This window comes from Plecotus auritus (assembly GCF_963455305.1).
Source record: "Plecotus auritus genome assembly, chromosome: 4".
Classification (NCBI taxonomy): domain Eukaryota; kingdom Metazoa; phylum Chordata; class Mammalia; order Chiroptera; family Vespertilionidae; genus Plecotus; species Plecotus auritus.
The window spans coordinates 160,038,800-160,057,883 of NC_137775.1; the positions used below are offsets into that span (position 1 = coordinate 160,038,800).

The following is a 19,084-nucleotide window of genomic DNA, read 5'->3' on the forward strand; positions in this document are numbered from 1 at the left end:
CTTAATACAACTTATTACATTTTAAAATGGCAAGGCATCATAACATATACCTAGCAAATACTGGGTGTTAAAAAATATTTTTAAAAATATTTTTAAATATTTAATAGTTTAAGTACTTTTCAACCTAGACTGCAGGATTAGTCTTACTTGCTCAGTGAGACAATTGTGTAAATTCTATAGGACCAGAATATTATAATAGGATATTTTAATATTTATTGAATGGCCAAGAATTTTGGTTTAGATCATCAGCAGAGGAAATAAACCCTAGTAGGAGACACACAAGGTCTAGGTCTGAATCCTGGGCTAAGCGCTAATTGGCTATATGTCTCCAGGCAATTCTTCTAGAGTTTCTGGGTTTCAATTTTTCATTTGAAAAAACAGGCAAGATTCTATTTTCCATACCCAGCAACCTTAGAGCTGGGGTATCAAATGAAACAGTATATATAAAAATATTTTGTAAATTATACAGCACATACACCTAAGGCATTATTCTTTACCAGGTTGTCTTTTTGTCCCCCTCTACCAAGCTGTTCTCTTTGAGGTCAGGTAAACAGGTTTTGATTTTGCCCAAATCAGTTTCTTATTGATAAAGACCTGGCTTTGATTTTGTTTCTCATCCAGGTTAAAGAGAACTAATGTCACTACTCCTTTCTTTCTAAACCACACAGTAACTTTAGTCCCCAAGAATTTACATACAAGGAATTCTGCTAAGTGATTCTATATTCATTTTTATCAATTAGTCCTTACAACAATACTGCCATTTCTATTTGGCAAAAGATGTATGAAGGCTTGAAAAGTCTATGTGGCGGCTCCAAATCATACAGCTAAAAGTTATAGGCTGGAATTTGAAATACGTCGGCCTGATATCAAATCTTGTGCTTGCTCCTACTCTCGATGGTTCCAGTTTGAAAGGCAGATCTGTGTTCAGTGAATACTGGATTTAAAAGTGCCTATCTATATCACAATTAAGCAGAATACTTCTCTTATCAACCAAGGCTCACCCACAGTATCACTATCCTAATAAAAGCTTTTTGGTTAAAACCATTCTTAACTGAAGAGCCCTATACATTGTAGATGAGGCAACAGTCTGAAAAAAACAAGAGACACAATTATCAGACCCACACTACCAACCTATTTCCTGAGAAAGGGAACTGTTTTTAAGGGACTCAACCAAATGGGGTCTGTCATTAACTAAATATACTTATGCTTAGCCTATGAAAAAGGAACCAAGTGACACTTCTAACAATATGTACTTTATTAGATCAACATGCAGACTGAGCCCGACCTGTGTGGCTCATTTGATTGAGCATCGTTCCAGGAACCAGGAGGTTGTGAGTTCGATTCCGGATCAGGGCACATGCCCCAGTTGTGGGCTCGATCCCCAGTAGGGGGCATGCAGGAGGCAATCAATTGATGTTTCTCTCTCTCTCCCTCTCCCTTACTCTCTCTCTAATCAATAAAAACATATATATATTTAAAAAGATATAGATTCAGGCTTCTACTTCCGGCGGTGGAAGTGCCGGCGCAGCGATGGTGGCGGACGGCAGCGACCCGCGGGCTGGCAATGTGGAGGAGGGTGCCTCACAGCTCCTCTTCCCCAAAGAGTTTGAAACAGTCGAGACACTTCTAAATTCATAAGTTCACATGCTTCTGGAGCATCGAAAGCAACAGAATGAGAGGGCAGAGGACGAACAGGAGCTGTCTGAGGTCTTCACGAAAACTTTAAACCACACAGCTCCTTTCAGTGGTTTCAGAAACAGAGACCATTGCCAGTGTCCGCAGCTTGTTGCTCCAGAAGAAGCTTCATAAGTTCGAGTTGGCCTGTTTGGCCAACCTTTGTCCAGAGACTGCTGAGGAGTCCAAGGCTCTGATCCCAAGCCTGGAGGGGCGATGTGAAGATGAGGAACTGCAGCAGGTCCTTGATGACATCCAGACCAAGCGCAGCTTTCAGTATTAATCTCCAACTTCACCCTGCTGCCCAGGGAGCCCCACCCTACATCGCACCACTGTCTCCTGGGATCTGAAATCCGATCACAGAAGACACTGGGGATACTGTGGGTATAACAACCCCGCTGGGTCTTGGTTTGGGTTGCTGTTTCAGACTTGGCTGTTAGATCATGACGACCACGGAGTCTTGTTGGAGAGGCCTTGCCGTGGCTGCTTGTTGGTTTCCTGAGCTCACCTCTGCTGAGGGTGAGGTGGGGTGATGTGCATATAAACTACTAGAAGCCCAGTGCATGAAATTCGTGCATGGGTAGGGTCCCTCGGCCTGGCCGGCAATCAGCTGATCTGTGGGGTGACCGGCAGGGTGATCGGCGGGCCCCCGCTGGCACCCGCCTTGGCTGGCCTGGAGCCTGCAGGCTGGGGCAGCTCCTGCATTGAGCATCTGCCCCCTGGGGGTCAGTGTGTGTCATAGTGACCGGTCATTGCACTAGTCATTCGGCTGTTTAGTCAATTTGCATATTAGGCTTTTATTATACAGGATGCTGTTGACTACCTCATACCATGGATTTTGGTCCCTGTGTTATTTTTTATTCCTTATATTTCATGTTTTGATTTCAATGTGTTTATAGTTTTTGAAACTATACTAGAGCATATAAAACTGGTATGGTAAACAACAGTCTTATCTAAATGTACAGGAAGAATTAAACCAGACCTGTATCAATGTTTGAAATTCTTGAAGATAGGATGGTGGTGTTGATTACCAGAGAGAGCCTTCACATTATTGTGCTTAACCAGAGACAGGAGGAAGCTCACTGTGGAAAGCAGTTACATCGAAGGATAACTGTGCTAAGTGGAGCCCATAGCCTTGAGGTAGAGGGCACTTTGACTTTTTTCTTGCACTGTTGCAGAATGTACTAGTAGTTTTGGAGTAAGTGATTCTAATGTACTTAATTTTTCACTCCCAAACTAAGATTTCTTTTTCTTCATGCCAGACATGAAGGTCTCAACACTTTGTTGTTGTTTGTTTTTTTAATCCTCACCAGAGGGTATTTTTCCACGGATTTTCAGAGAGAGAGAAAGAGAGAGAAATATCAATGTGAGAGAGACACATGGATTGGTTGACTCCTCCATGTGCCCTGACCAGGGCCCGGGACAGGGAGGATCCTGCAACCAAGGTACCTGCCCTTGGCTGGAGTCGAACCTGGGACCTTTTGGTCCATAGGCCAGCGCTCTATCCACTGAGCCAAACCGGCTAGGGCAACACTTTGAAATCTCTTTGTATGTGGCATCTCATCCAAAACTCTGGCTGGTTCTTGGCCACAGGTGTTTCCTGATGGGGTGTTCTGGAAGGACAGAGTCTGCCCCTTCCTGAAACACTACAGCGAAACATTTTTAGCTTTGATTTTTATGAAGGGAAATATGCCTGTTTTCTTCACAATTTGGGATTATTTTGTTGTTGGCTCCAAAAGAATTCATGATCTAAGGAAGAGGTTGAGGCCCTGGCTGGTTTGTCTCAGTGGATAGAGCGTTGGCCTGCGGACTGAAGGGTCCCAGGTTCGATTCCAGTCAAGAGCACATAGAAACATCTATGATTCTCTCTCATCATAGTTGTTTCTCTCTCTCTGTCCCTTTCCCTTCCTCTCTGAAATCAATAAAAATATATTTTAAAAAAAGAGGTTGAGGAAAGAACGAAGTTGGCTTTAAATGTCAAGATAGTTTTATATTAGCTGCTGACTAAGACAAAAATAAAATGTTTTTATTTTTATAAATTCTTAAAAAAATAAAATAAAATAAATAAAAAAGATGTAGATTCAGCTTGGTTAGTGAACAGTTCATTGTCTTTAAATACAAAAGGATAGCATCAAATGCCAAGCCTTCTATACTTGTACAAAGATCTATATGGCAACGAAATGTCAAACAGCACATTCTTTTCAGAATAACACTTTAGCCCTAACCAGTTTGGCCTCAGTGGATAGAGCATTGGCCTGCGGACTCAAGGGTCCCAGGTTCGATTCTGGGCAAGAGCATGTACCTTGGTTGAGGGCACATCCCCAGTGCGGGGTGTGCAGGAAACTGCTGATTAATGTTTCTCTCTCATCAATGTTTCTGACTCTCTCTCCCTCTCCCATCCTCTCTGTAAAAAAATCAATAAAATATATTTTTTTAAAAAAAGAATAACACTTTATGCTTCCAAAAATTGGTTAGGTATACTAGCTGTCATTCAAAAGATTTTGAAAAGAAATTCAAGTGTATTTTGCCATTTGTTGTTAGGAATAGTAAATCAGAAAATAAAAGTAAAGTGTTTAGCTATGGTGTCTGGCACGAAGAAATAATCTCAACTAATGAAAAGTTTATGCTATAGAGACTGGTGATGTTAGTATTACTCTAGGCCACAGGATAGACTTTTCAAGGGGGATTACAAAAAAGACAAAACTGGTTGTTGAATACATCTAATTTCCTTACCACTTTTCAACCTAATAGTGCATGTCTGTGTTATTCACTCGTTCTTCAAGATGTATTCTCCAACAGTCAAGCCAACACCACACTGCAATTTCATTGGCATTTTAAACAGAGATTATTTTCTTAATATAATATCACTTACAGTGAGTACTTTTCCAATAGTATATTGTCCTGAAAGGACCAAGGAGGTCCCATACCAGAATGCCAGAGCATATGATGCATAGATCAGCAGGAAAGCAGCGCCTATAGAGATGTTGGCCGTAATAGCTTTCCTTATCCCGATTCTTTTAGCTTCTTCTAAATTTTTGTTGTACCTGGGAGGAGTAACAAAAATGATCACATAGACTCATAAACATGTGAAATGGGTCAATATAGCATGATGCTTATTGAGGACTTAGAATGTGCCCAGCCCCGTGGTAGGTGTTTTACACATATTTCCTCCTTTTGTCCATACATTGACCCTAGAATGTTAGACCTATTTAATCTCTTCTTGTAGAGGAGGAAACTGAGTCTTACGGAGATTAATTGGTGGGGGGAGTCTTCTAAAAGCCTCTTTTCCGTTGGCCTTAGCAACAGTGAAATAAGTGGAATAATAGTCAGCAAACTTCTAACACTGGCATTGTTTCATACACAAAACAAAACAGACACGATGAACACTGTACTTTCCCTTACAATCTGCATGCTTTTTAAATGTGTTAATAAAATGAAGATATAATGCTAGGAAGTGTTCAACGTAAGTAAGCCCTTTACGTCTCTGAATACTACAGCAGCTTTGGAGGCAGTCTGCACCCCATCCTGCATCCCTGTGGGTCTACTAGAAGAACCAACTGAAAGAAAACAAGTGAGGAAAAGGGTGAAGAAATAAAATGGAGTCACTATGGGCAAGCTGCTAAATTATTCAAATCAAGTAGGCTGAGGCATGAAGTGTTTCTATTCCTGCTTTAACAAGCCGGGAAACGAAAACTTTTGAACTTCCCAGTTTAGTTTCAATGCCCAGACATTGATTTAACTGCAGATAACCCTCTGACTATCCTCTAAAGAACTCGGGACAAGACCAGACCTCCTGGTGCCTATCCTCCACACCATGTGGCATCCATCATCCAGATCGCCTGACATCTGACTGGTAACGGTTCTGGGCCAATCGTGAGGCTAAGGATGCAGGACTGATTATTCTCAAGGATGTGACTTTTGTTATAAGAACTCTTAACTTTTCTTTCCTCATCAAACACTTCTGGGGTTTTGCCTCGCTGTGTTTCTAGTTTGCATACTATAAGAACCGTGAATAAATCTTTGTTTTACATTTAAATAAACTATGTAGTTTATCTTATTTCCATCGACATTTATTTTAAAAAATCACTGACCTGAAAAAATGATCAGGCTTAAAAATATATAATAATCCCTCACTGTGTATCAGCGTCCCCTCCCTTAGTCTTTCTACACATTGCCTACATCCTATTCCCTCAGTCACCGCCCCCAACACAGTCATGTCATGGCTGCCCGCTGCTGGAAGAAGGGGCTCTCGCCTGATGATTCGGGTCACCCACCCCAGGCCTCAAGGACTGAGAAAATAAAAATCTCAGCACATTGAGGACCTTGTAACCTGTTCACAGCACAATGGTCTCTATTATATTAGCCCAACTTGGAGAATACCCATGAATACTTCTTACAGAAAGTACAGCAAATTTCAACTGATTATTTTAAAAATAATAACTATGGAAATCACTGTATGGTTTACAGTTTATTTAAGTGTAAAAAGTATTACATAGCACTTCAAATTATACAAAAGAGGGCAAAAGCAAGGAAACAAAAAACAATGTTGGTGTCCACTGATAAGATTTTCTCCCTCCAGTTCTAATGATTTAAAGCTCTCTCCCAAACGTTAATTCTCATACTTTTTAAACCCTTGGGGATCAGTGAATATCTGATGTTAAAGTTAAAGGAGATGCTGTCTGTAACTTCATCTTCATTTGAAAGGAACACAGCAGACTATTTTGCTCAAAAAGACAGATGTGGAGATAAGATAATGGGGCCCAAATTTAAAGTAAAGGAAGGATCTTTGAAAATAAGGAATCAAGGTAATATTACTAGGGAAATAGGACAGATTATAATTAAGCTTTAAATCTGTCTTTATCCTCTTAATCACAATGCCCTGCAGAATTTAGACCACTGCCTTATATAAAAGGAGTTCATAATTGTTGTGATAAAAGAACTTACTTCCATATAGAATTCATATTTTGAGGTCTTTAATCTACAAAAACATGACCCTATAAATGTTATACTAATTTTCGTTGGAGGTTTGTTCCATTAGCATGTACAGAGTGGTTCAAGCCCTGCTCAGATGGAAACATGCATTCTTTCTTGGCCTCATGACTTTTTTTAACTAGCTATCTATCAGTTGGGAAAGTCTGTTGAATGAAATTTACATGGTCCCCATGTTCACTGAAGACCAAATTTAAACAGAACTTTATGGTGATAAAATAGTAACATATTATTAGAGTTTCTTTCTCCAAAAATGTCAATCCCCAACTTGCCAGTTTTAACCTTTGAACAAAAAAATTATCTTTGAGAAAGAGGTTTCAATGGTTGATGATATAGATATCTCACTTCATGAGTTAATCTGGGTGAAAAGTACTACTAGGCATAAATTATATATGATTACATTTAAGGAATGTTAACAGTATGACTCACACCCTGTTATCTCCTTTATTTCAGTTCTTGCTTACCGAGAGACTAACGTAGAAATCTTTCACTGATAAGCTGTTGTCGCATGCAGCCAGAGGAAACATTTGCATAGGAAGAAGCAACAAGGAAGAAAATAATTTAGATACCAGAAAAGAAAATGAAAAAAAAGAAAGGGATAAGGAGGGGGGAGACATAAACAATAGTCCTTTTATTTTTTGATTAGCATTTCCATAAAAAAGTCACAATACAAAATCAGCTATTAAATTCACTAAAAGCATTAGTATGAAAATGGTAATTAAAGTAGGAGTTCCTAAAATTGACTAAAGTCACATAACAAAAACATTGATATTTAGAAAAAATTATTCTTCTTAAATATTATAAAAATATTTACCAGCCACTTACAAGAGCAAGGAACAATTTTAATTAAGCAAATAAAAAGCAATACTAATAGATAAACATTTGCAAGACACATGCAGAGAGAAAAAAAATTAACTAAGGAGAATAAAACAATTCTCTACTATTGATTAAATTCATTTTAAATTCTGGTTAATTTTCATTTTAAGTTTCCTCCTGCTAACCTGAAGAGGGAGACTGAGAGACCTTAGTTGCTTGTCTATTTGGAAGCAGAGAAGGGAAGGGGAAGAAACTGAAGGATTATATTTGGTCTCAGAATAGTTTTATCAATTCTACTTCCAATTATATCCCAAATCTATGTACCTGTTACCCATCTCCTGGCAGCAGTCTCGATCAGGCCACTGGAAGCCCTCTCACCTAGACCACTATTGCAGTCTTCCCACTGGTCCACCTGGCTCTACTCTTCAACTGCCCTCCTCTACTCACCAGACCAATTACAGACAGAGAAATAAACTTAAACATAATGTGGACACCCGTTCCCTTCTTTAGGAGCCTCAACCCCTTTCCTATGCCCTTGGAATAAAATCCTAACTCCTCATCACAACTTGCAATTCCCCACGTTATGGCCTGACCCACCTTCAACAGCTTCTCTCCACCACAATCTCCTCTGGCTCAGCTGAGCTCCAGCCACAGGAGCCTTATATTTCCTAAAGTCATTGCCACCTCAGGACATCCAAAAGACTCTACTATCCCGGCCCTCACCGGGGAAGGCCATTTCTCATCCCTCCCTTCTCAGCCTAGATGGAACCTCCTCAGAGATGCCTTCCTGACCACCATATTTAAAGCAAATTTGCCCTCCTCACCTTCATCAGCACACTCTTTGATTGGTTCATTGCATGTTTTAAAAATCTATAATCTACTTCTTTGATGTCTTTCTTATATTCCTTCTTACTTTCCTTCCTTCCCTTTTTTTCTACCTTACTATTTTGACTAAGGATCACATAAGGGTAAATATCCTCTATTTCTGATTCACTGATCACATAAGGGTAAATATCCTCTATTTCTGATTCACTGACAATCCAGAGCCTAGCACAGTGCTTGTCATGTGGTGGATGCTGGTTAAATATGTTGAATAAATGAACTTTTAAGAAATGGGCAAGCTGGAAAGAACCTTGGGCCTTCAGGCTGTAGTCTTAAATCAACTCTTAATCTCAGACAAAACTAATTTCCAATTTTCCAGGGGAGGTTGTTCTTTCAAAGATACATCCCAGTAACTCTTATCGTCTGAAGAAATGCTTCCACATATAAAATGAATCTTTGAATAGAGCTATGTAGGCCCATTTGCTTATTCTTATAATAAAAAGTTGATCACCATCTTCTCTAGGGGACAAAAATTATTCTGTACCTACTAATTAAAGAACTCCATTTAAAAAATATCTTGATTCCTTTACACTTTTAGTGAACTAAAATGATCAGATTCATCTAAGTTCTGCATATTGGACTTGACTCCCATAATGCCCTCTCCCTTCTACCCAGGTTATATCCATCCTATCTAATAAAAGAGTAATATGCAGATTGACCATCACTCCAACACACAAGATGGCTGCCCCATGTGGTCAAAGATTCTGCCCCCATGTGGACACAAGATGGCCACCACAAGATGGCCAGCAAGGGAGGGCAGTTGGGACGGACCAGGCCTGCAAGGGAGGGCAGTTGTGGGTGATCAGGCCAGCAGGGGAGGGCATTTAGGGGTGACCAGGCCTGCAGGGAGGGCAGTTGGGGGGGACCCAGGCCTGTAGGGGAGGGCAGTTAGGGGTGACCAGGCCTGCAGGGGAGGACAGTTAGGGGCAAAAAAGTTAGGCATCAATCAGGCTGGCAGGGGAGTAGTTAGGGGGTGATCAGGCTGGCAGGCAGAAGCGGTTAGGGGCAATCAGGAAGGCAGGCAGGCGAGCAGTTGGGAGCCAGCACTCCTGGATTGTGAGAGCGATGTCCGACTGCCCGTTTAAGCCCGATCCCGGTGGCCTGATTGAGACTGCTGGTGGGATCGGGCTTAAACAGGTAGTCGGACATCCCTCAAGGGGTCCCAGATTGGAGAGGGTGCAGGCTGGGCTGAGGGACACCCCCCTCCCATGCACGAATTTCATGCACCGGGCCTCTAGTATCTCATTATAATTTTGTTGCTAATAATCTTTCAAAAGTATCATATTTCTCCAATTTAGGATGCAATTAATTGTAGGAAGTATTGTTATTCTGTTATTCTAAGTAGCATCAGTTCACATACAGGTGGGACCCAAAGGGCTAGAGCCTCAGTATAATAAGCACATGCCACATGGAAAGTGAAAGCAGGAGAACTTGTGTCTCAACCTTGGCAATAGGTAAAGGCAGGGAAAACCCTCCCCTGGGAATTTGAACCACGAGGCAGTATCCATGCAGGTCTGAAGTGCGAATTCATACTACCAGTGTAGACAAAGAAGTTAATGTAAGGTGGTCTTGGATCAGTGACCCCAGTGATTGGCACAAACCCAAGTCCCACCTGGAAGAATCAATCTCCATCCAGATCCACAGCAATTGTAAAAAGACACTGATTGTAGGGTTTATCTCAATGCCAGAGATGATGAGTTGTGACAGAAAAACGTGCACCTTAGAACTGATACAATACTATCTATTTCCTGCTGGTTCCTGGAATGCCATTTTTTCTGAATCCTGATCAGGTACTCAGATATTACTTTATGCTGTTAGTCTGCAGGCTCTACAGGAATTTCCATGCATATAATCATATCATCTATGGATAATGAAAATGTTGTTTCTTATTTTCCAATCATTATAGCTTTTATTTTTATTTAGTATTCTTACTCTTTGTTTCCTTGGCCTGTAGAGTATATAACTTCAGACCCTACTGTGTATAGGCCTGAGGTTTTGATTTCTATGGGGAGATGCTTTCCCCCAGCTCAGAAATGAGGCAGAAGCATACACTTTGCTTGTCTCCCTGCACTGGTGGACATTGTACTTTTCTGGTCGACCTTTCCATTGAGGAAAACTGGAAAGAATCCCAAGTTAAAACCTTCATTCTCTGTCTGCTCAAGCATCAACTATATTCAGAAAGAACTTTCTGAATAATGTCTCTACAAGAAACCCAATGACTCTAAAAAAGTATTTTATTTCCCAATAATATTTACCCCGCTTGGTATATTAGGTATTGTTTTATTTTATTTTATTTTTTGTGGTTGCCTGTACCCTTTCTCTGCCCTGTTAGAATTTAAGCTCCAGAAGAGGGGATTTATCTCACTGGATGTTTGCCTGGTCACTAAGGAAGACTTCTCAGTTTAGTAGTCAGACATATCTTAAGGGAAGAGCAAAAACCTTAGCAAAAAATCCAGATAGGTCTTTCCTTTGGACTATAGTACTGCATCATCACAAATCATTCTCAGAGGACGTCTGTGTGGGGTAAAATATCTCATATGAACAAAACGCTACTCCAAACACATATGTACAGTTTAAAGAATAATTATACAGTGAATAACCACATAACCACAACTGAGGTCAAGGAATGAAACACCATCAGCCCCACAGAACCCCCCTGCTCTGTGTCCCACTATGACCCACAACTCCTTATCCCCTGGACAGGTACTCATTATCCTGGTTATAAAAATTCCCATTTTCCTTTATGGCTTTAACAAACAATGTATAACCTCCCAAACAATACAGTTTAGTTTTTCCTATTTTCTAAAAGAATTATTCATAACCTAAAATACTATAATATCAGATGTTAATTTTAAGTAAATTTGCTGCTCAGAAATCAATGAATCTGATATTCTAAATTTCAATAAATTACCATGTATACTCTCAGAAATCTAATAAAAGGGAATATAAGTAATTGTAAGGGAAATATTAACACACAGTTAAAAAGATTTTGAACTTTTGCACAGATGTGCTTTTTAATTATATTTTTATCTTCTAAATCATAGAGCATAACTACTGATGAGGGGCCAGGCAAGAGGGGAAATGAACCAGAAATTAACATGTCCCCATAGATCTTACACAAAATACTCATTCAATCTTAGAAAATCAAGGATGGTATGTGTCAATTATATCAAATACAGAAATAAATAAGAATTTACTAGATGGACACATTATCACCAGGGATAAAATGATTCAGCACCGAGGAACTATTTTTATGTCACTACCTACCTCAGAGACTCTAGGAAATGCTTTGAATTAGCAGATATAAGAAGAAATTCTTAGATGCAGAGAACAGATTGATTATTGCCAAAGGGGAGGGAGGGTTGAGAGACTGGGTAAAAAAGGGGGAGGGATTAAGCAGTACAAATTGTTAGTTACGAATAGTCATGGGGATGTAAATTATAGCATAGAGAATACAGTCAATGATATTTTAAAAACTATGTATGGTGCCAGGTGGGTACTGGAAATATGAGGGGACTACTTTGTAAAGTACATAATTATCTAACCACTACTCTGTACACCTGAAACTAATACAGAATAATATTGCATGTAAACTGTAACTGAAAAATTGTTTAAATGGTTAAAAAAGAAACAAGTATATGACATTAACAACAACAACAAAAAAGAAGAGTACAACTAGAATCACAACTTCTCCAGAATATTAGACATGCTGTAATATGGATGAAGCTGTTGAAAGAAACATATACATTGTCAACAACACTGTCAACCTGAAGGGCATAAGAGATGACACGGAATTTAACATTCCTATCAACTTAAAAAGAGATTCAAACCTTTCCAGTTCTTTCTTCTGTCCTCCAAAAGCAATCACAGTTCGAATTGCTGCTAAGACCTCCTCAGCTACTGCTCCAGCTTTTGCATATGCAAGGAGTTCTTTATCAGTAAATGAAGATAGTATCTGTTTAAAAATGCAATTTCAGATCATGTAAATTTTCTTAACAAGTTCATTTTATCATTTGTAAAATAAAAGTATATACACAGATGCTGCTGATACATTAATATATTCATTGAACAAAATCTGTCTTTTACTTGTTTTTGGTCATGACATTCTAATTTTTAGTATACAGATATTCACTCTGTAAGACACTTTAATTCTTTTAGAACGGAGCTGATCTATATACATATATATAAGCCTAATATGCAAAGTGTCCCCTCAGAATACCGGGAGTTAAATCACTCACTCTGACGTGCACTGACCACCAGGGGGCAGCGTGGAACAAGGAAGGCCCCAGCCAACAGTCGGCAGCCTCTAGGGACCCTATCTGTGCACAAATTTCATGCACTGGGCCTCTAGTATATAATAAATTCCATTAAAATATTATTTTCTCACTGAATGCTTCAGGGATCCTCATCTGAATAAATAAAACTAGGAGTTTGGAGAGATCTTAAATTAAACATAAGCAAATGTGGAAAAAAGGCATTACACCAGGGAAACCCAGCAATTGCTCATGGTACTCTGGTTCAGAAGTGTGAGCCAGAAGAATGCTGGGGACAAGCAAGTTTCATATGCCAGGAAAGCTGGCACTGCTGAGCAAAACAATACATGCAGCCACCAGGGAGGACTGTGTTTTATGGGTGTTCTTTGATTCCTCTGTCTGGTTCCTGAGCATTTATTCTGTGGAAGAAACAGTACAGGGTACTTTAAATACACAGGATCTCATTTATTCTTCTCAATTGCACAGTGAAGTAGGTACTATTGCCCCCACTATATCTGTGAGGAAATGGAGGGATGAAGAGGTTACATCATTTTACAAATAAAGAAAATACCCAGGCCCTAGCTGGTTTGGCTCAGTGGATAGAGCATCAGCCTGTGGACTGAAGTGTCCTGGGTTCGATTCCAGTCGGGGGCACATGCTTGGGTTGCAGGCTCGATCTCCTGTAGGGGGCCTGCAGGAGGCAGCCAATCAATGATCCTCATCATTGATGTTTCTCTCTCTCTCTCGCTCTCTCTCTCTCTCTCTCTCTCCCCCTTCCTCTCTGAAATCAGTAAAAATATATGTATATTTTTAAATTTTTTTAAAAAGAAAGAAAATACCCAGGATTCAAGCCTGATGCCATATGGCTTCAAAGCCTGAATGAACAGCCACTAGAGGGATTCACTCTCTGAAACCAGCCACTGACATGTGTGAACTCTAGTCCTAAAGGGCCCTATTATGAAAATCAAATCACCTGGCATGGGCAAAGAGCTAAGGTTACTATTTATACCTGGAATGCCTACGTAGCCAACCATCTAGCTAAAGGTTACACACGAGCAGTTCATAATACAATACTGATTAACCGTATTACACCGTTTCATAAATAATTTACAGGCATTTGCAGACTCACTTGCATAAGTTCTACTAGTCTATTCCTTCTTGACATAAAGAGCTCAAAGCTGTTTTAGTTTTAACAATGCACTTCTTCCTTTGCTGTGTGTCAAGGTAAAAAGGAGCTATGGCAGATGTAGGAATGGGTGGGTGAAAGCAAACAAACACTTATTAACCAGGTCCTACGGGCAGACATTGTGCTGCATGCACTTATCTAACATCCCCCCGACACACCAGGCCTTGCTGCCTTCTCACAGCCACCTTCCTAGGGCGGCCCCTGCCTGAATCATTCACAACGCTGGATCTGAGCCAGGGAGCTCATTGTTGTCCCTGAGCAAACACGCGGCATAAAATGAGAGGCACATGCAATATGCTTCAGCTATTTTTCTCTGCTTCTCTTAAAACATCACCCCACAATAGTCACCCACAACCGAGGCAGGCAACAACAGGAAGATTACCAGAAATATTTTTGAATTAGGAGTTTCAAAATATGTTATTTTAAGTCACTCTTAAATATATCAAGTACCACACTAAATTCAATATACCTGGTTCTTTTCCCCCCCTCCAAGAGATTCCATAATTATAAGCATATGGGTAAGTAAAACTATGGTAGAATCTTCATTAAGTGTTTTGTTTTGTTTTTGTACTTGAAGAGATCATGCCTGTTAAAAGAAACCTTCCAAATTATTCTTAGGGATATGAAAAGGCAACTTCCACTGTTAGTCTAATGTAATCAAATGGTGATAATTCCATTATTACAACTACCTGCATAAACTATATGAAGCATCACTAGCCCATCCCTTTTTCCAAAGGATGACAATTTCTTAACAAAGCTTAGTATTAGTTTGAGACATATAAAATTGCTATTTCTCTAAGTTAAAAGCTGTCTACTGTAGGCAATTTTATATTATTCAAACTAATGTATTTGGAAGCAAGATGTTTTTTACCACTATAGATACTCTGACCTTCATTTTCCTATTTCTCGGTGAAGTTTTGGTTTTGAGATAATTTATACCTTTTGTTTTTGAGATAACTATAGATTCACATGCAGTAAGAAGCAAGACAGTGAGATTCCATGCACCCTTCATCTACTGTCCCCAATAATAACATCTGGAAAGCTACAGAACAATGTCCCAACTAGGAATTTAACATTGATATAATCCATCAATGTTATTCGGATTTACCAGTTTTACATGCATTTGTGTGTGTGTGTGTGTGTGTGTGTATTTAGATATAAGCAATGTTATCACCTCTGTATATTCATGTAACTACAGTCATGACACAGAGCAATTTCATTACAAGGATCCATTATGCTAGTTTTTATAGCCATAGCCACCTCTTACCCTACCCCTTACCTCTCCACCCCTCACCCCCAACCATCCCCAACCTCAGGAAAGCACTAATCTGTTCTCTGTCTATAATCTTGTCATTCCAAGAATGTTACATAAATGGAATCATATGGTTTTGTCACCTTTTTGAATTGGCTCTCCCCCCCGCCACCCCAGTATAATTCTCTGAGATTCATCTAGGTTGTTAAGTGTATCAAGAGTTTTTTCCAGCCCTGGCCAGTTTTGCTTAGTGGATAGAGCGTCGGCCTGCGGACTGAAGGGTCTTGGGTTCAATTCCGGTCAAGGGTGTGTACCTTGGTTGCGGGCATATCCCCGGTGGGGGGTGTGCAGGAGGCAGCAGACTGATGTTTCTCTCTCATCGATGTTTCTAGCTCTCTATCCCTCTCCCTTCCTCTCTGAAATCAATAAAGACATATTTTAAAAAAAAGTTTTTTCCATTTTATTGGCAGGTAGTATTCCACGGTATCCATGTACCATAGTTTGTTTAACCATTCAGTTGTTGAAGGATAGCCTGCTATTGTTGGGTCCACATTTTCAGCCATTATTTCTTCCAATACTCCTTCAGTCCCACTCTCTTTATCCTCATCTTTTGGGACTCCAACAGTAATAAATGTGATTGTCTTTTGGATCTTTTGCTATTGTCCCACAGGTCCCTGAGTCTTTTCATTTTCTCCCTGTTTCAGAATAGATGAATTCTATTGTTCTCTCTCCAGATGCGTTGATCCTATTCTATTATTTCCACTCACTGAGACAGAGCTCATCCATCCTGACTTTGCTGCTGTGTATCTTCCATATCTCTAATTTCATTTTGTTCTTTTTAAATAACCATTTCATTGCTGATATTTTCTATTTTTTTCTTTTGTTTCAAGAGAATTTATAACAGCTTAGTGAAGCATTTTTATACTAGCTATTTTAAAATTCCTGTCAAATCATTCTAGCGTCTGACTTATATCAATATTGGTGTCAGTTTAATTGGTTTTTCTCTCATTCAAGTTGTGTTTTTGGTGCTAGGAGTGACAAGTAAAATTTTATTATATCCTGGACCTTTTATCTATTATGTTAGGAGACTCTGAGTCCTGTTTAAACCTTTATTTTAGCAAAGAGTAACCCTCTTTGGGTTTAGCATGCGATTTTTGGCCTACTATTTTTAAAAAGAGCTTTCAGTTGCAGTTCACATTCATCTTTTTTTTTTTTGTATTCGTTTTGGCCTACTTTTGTGAGTTGTGGTTCTACTGGCAGTTTAATATTCAGAGCCTCGCTAGTATTGTTTTGGTCAGAGGGGTTTATCTGGAGCTGCTGGGGCTCCTATAGAGCCTGCCCCTGCTACCTGAGGGAGTAAAAGGGGCTTCTCAAGGTCGTTCCACCAGGTACCTCCTGCTAGGGGCAGAGTGTGCGCATGCTCCTACTTGTGCCCTGGGTGGGAAAGAGAAGCCCCATGCCCATCTAAAAGGCTTCCTGGACCAGGAAGGTTGCTGGGACTGGGTCCCTTCCTGTTCTTCCTTCTTGCCCTGGTGTCTCTGGGTTGGGTAGGACAGCCTCAGGCTCACAGGGACAAAGAGGCTTCCCAGACTGGACCACATTCCTTTTTAAATGGCCCACAACCAGAGAATGCAGAGTGAGGGTTAAAATGTATGTCTCCAGCAATAAGCTATTTATCAAATAAATAGTATCTGAAGCAATGCATAATTAGTTAATAAAAGATGAGTTATCTTCCTAACTTAACTAGAACGGACATCAATACATTTTATATAGTTTATCAACAAATACTCATATGAAGAATTGCTCACCTGACTTGCTTAATATTCTAATCAATAGAAAAACTGATTAACGTGGAAAGCTTTTGCCAAATATTTCAGCTGACTGATATTGAGATGCAATTTAACCACCAAGAATACCATTGAGACCCTGTGTTACTCTGAGCAGCAAATTAACAGAGTCCTCAAAACTTCAGTTTCTTCCTCTGTAAAATGATCTAATTGCTATACTTCAGAAAGATAACACATATATTGGCCTGGCATAGTAGACGCCCAATAAATGGCAGTTACTGTTTGCAAGAACAAAACAGTATCTATCCTACAGAATAAAAATCTCAAACTTCGGAATGTTTGCAGCCTGATTACTGTTGTTGGCCTCAGCTTTGGTTGGCTCTCCTTTATTTGATATCTTTTTGCCACACGAATTTGTAGCACCTTCTTTAAGTTGTGTTAAACCCAACAGAAGTTACATACTGGGCCAATCTCTCTACCACAGCCCGCTCTTACGTCTAACAGGTTTAAAATGAACCCTACTCTGAGCCTTAAAAGGGAAAATAACTTTTACTCTGCTTTTGTGATCGGGAGAGAGAACTACAGACTTAGTATTTACAATGCACGTCAGAGTAGGACCTATTTTTTAAAATTATTTTCATACCAATGGGTTTAAATATACAGAAACATAAAACCATTTATAATGCTGATAAAACTGACTTATAAATTAACAAAATCTACCAAACCAAAAACATTAACCCTAATTAAGCTAATCGAATGGGACACGTGTGTGGTTCACTGAACTTGGGTTTCTATTTGCTGTGTGAGTACAGAATTATCAACTGGAGAACACAGCTCTTTAAAGAGGTGAGCATGCCTTCTATAAGGAGGCAGAGGATGAGGTAGGAGAGCTACTCCTTTCTTTCTCAGCTCTTCCCCAAATAACCCCAGGGCCTAGGACAGCGTGGAGTCCCGGCAGGGGTAGAACTCAGCGAGGTGGCATCTGCTGATTCCCACTGATTTTGAACAGAAGATTTAAAACCACGGATCAGGTATAGAGTCAGGGTCATCATTTGGTAAAAACAGCCATAGGTTGTGGGCCTGGATTCACAGGCGTCACCTACCTTTGCCCAGATGGCAGCTGACAGTCCAAGAACAGGACTGACGGCCAAAATCACAAGGGTTAGCTCCCAACCACGTGTAAATCCTACTATAAAGCCAGTGATAAACGTTGCTATCGACTGAAAGAACATTCCAATTTTGTCACCAATTCCTTCATTAATTTTGGAGACATCACTAAAAGAACAAATAGTGTTAGAGACAAACGTCAGAATTGTGAACACAGAACCTTCCCCCTGAATCCAGTTTTCGATTGTTTGGACGTGGGGTTAACTCGTTTACATCTGAGCTCCAGCTCCAGGAAGTGTCATGCTTTGCTCTGCTGCTCGCTGGCAGAGGTTTTTGTCTGGGAAGTCAGTTCCTCATTCAGCCCCAGTCATGCAGGTCCCCCCTCATGTCCTGACTCATGTACTGGGAACAAAAATGATGCACAAGACATGGCCGCTGCTCAGAAGGAACTTAGTCTCCTAATTACTTCCAAGTGATGTACTGGCATGTCCTAACAGATGTCATGACATCTCTTTTATCTTAAGAAGAATCAGAACCACATCTGAGTTCAACATAAAACCAGGTACTTACTCTGTGAGCCGAGTGTTAAGCTCCCCAACATCATGCACGTCGAACCAGCCTATCTCCTGTCGCATTATAGCGTGAAAAAACTGTTTCCTAATTTTAAATATTTGTCTTCCAGCTGCCAGGCACCAGAATGAAACCTGAATGTAAGCAGCAACAAGCACACCAGCTCCGATCCCACTGTAATAATAGGCATACCTGAAAGACAAGAAAAGAACTGCACATGCTGTTTTCTGATTAGTGCGCCATTCCCAAACACACCACTCGTTCTTCCTTGCTGGCTCTCTGGCTACCCTTCGGTCCTTAACAAATAGGAAGGGGCTGTGACGAGCAGGCTGACCTCCAACTATGTCTGTGCTGGTAGAGTGGGACGGTTAAGAGTGCACTTTCTGCGTTGGCTCCAATTCCAGCTCTTCACTTGCCTGATGTGTAATCTCAGGCAGGCTGCTTAACCTGCCTAGGCCTCAGTTTTCTCATTGGTAAAATGGAACTAAGAACCGTAATGCAGTAACGCATGTAACACACTTGGCCAGTGCCCAGCACAGAGACTACCAGTTATTGTGGAAGGCTTGGA

The 19,084-nt window shown here is 40.2% G+C and overlaps 1 protein-coding gene and 1 pseudogene across 2 annotated transcripts in view; one reads left to right on the forward strand and one right to left on the reverse strand.

Moving 5' to 3' along the window:
* ABCB1 (ATP binding cassette subfamily B member 1) overlaps positions 1-19,084 on the reverse strand; it is a 74,138-nt gene that overhangs the window by 34,934 nt on the left and 20,120 nt on the right. The window contains exons 6-9 of the mRNA XM_080667057.1: positions 18,517-18,708; positions 17,943-18,114; positions 12,192-12,316; positions 4,547-4,718 (exon numbers count right to left, since the gene is read on the reverse strand). Of these exons, the coding sequence (XP_080523183.1) occupies positions 4,547-4,718; positions 12,192-12,316; positions 17,943-18,114; positions 18,517-18,708 (661 nt within the window). The remainder of the gene's footprint in view (positions 1-4,546; positions 4,719-12,191; positions 12,317-17,942; positions 18,115-18,516; positions 18,709-19,084) is intronic.
* LOC308247651 (DNA-directed RNA polymerase II subunit RPB4-like) lies at positions 1,531-1,957 on the forward strand (annotated as a pseudogene). The gene has a single exon. The product of its transcript is annotated as a DNA-directed RNA polymerase II subunit RPB4-like (transcript).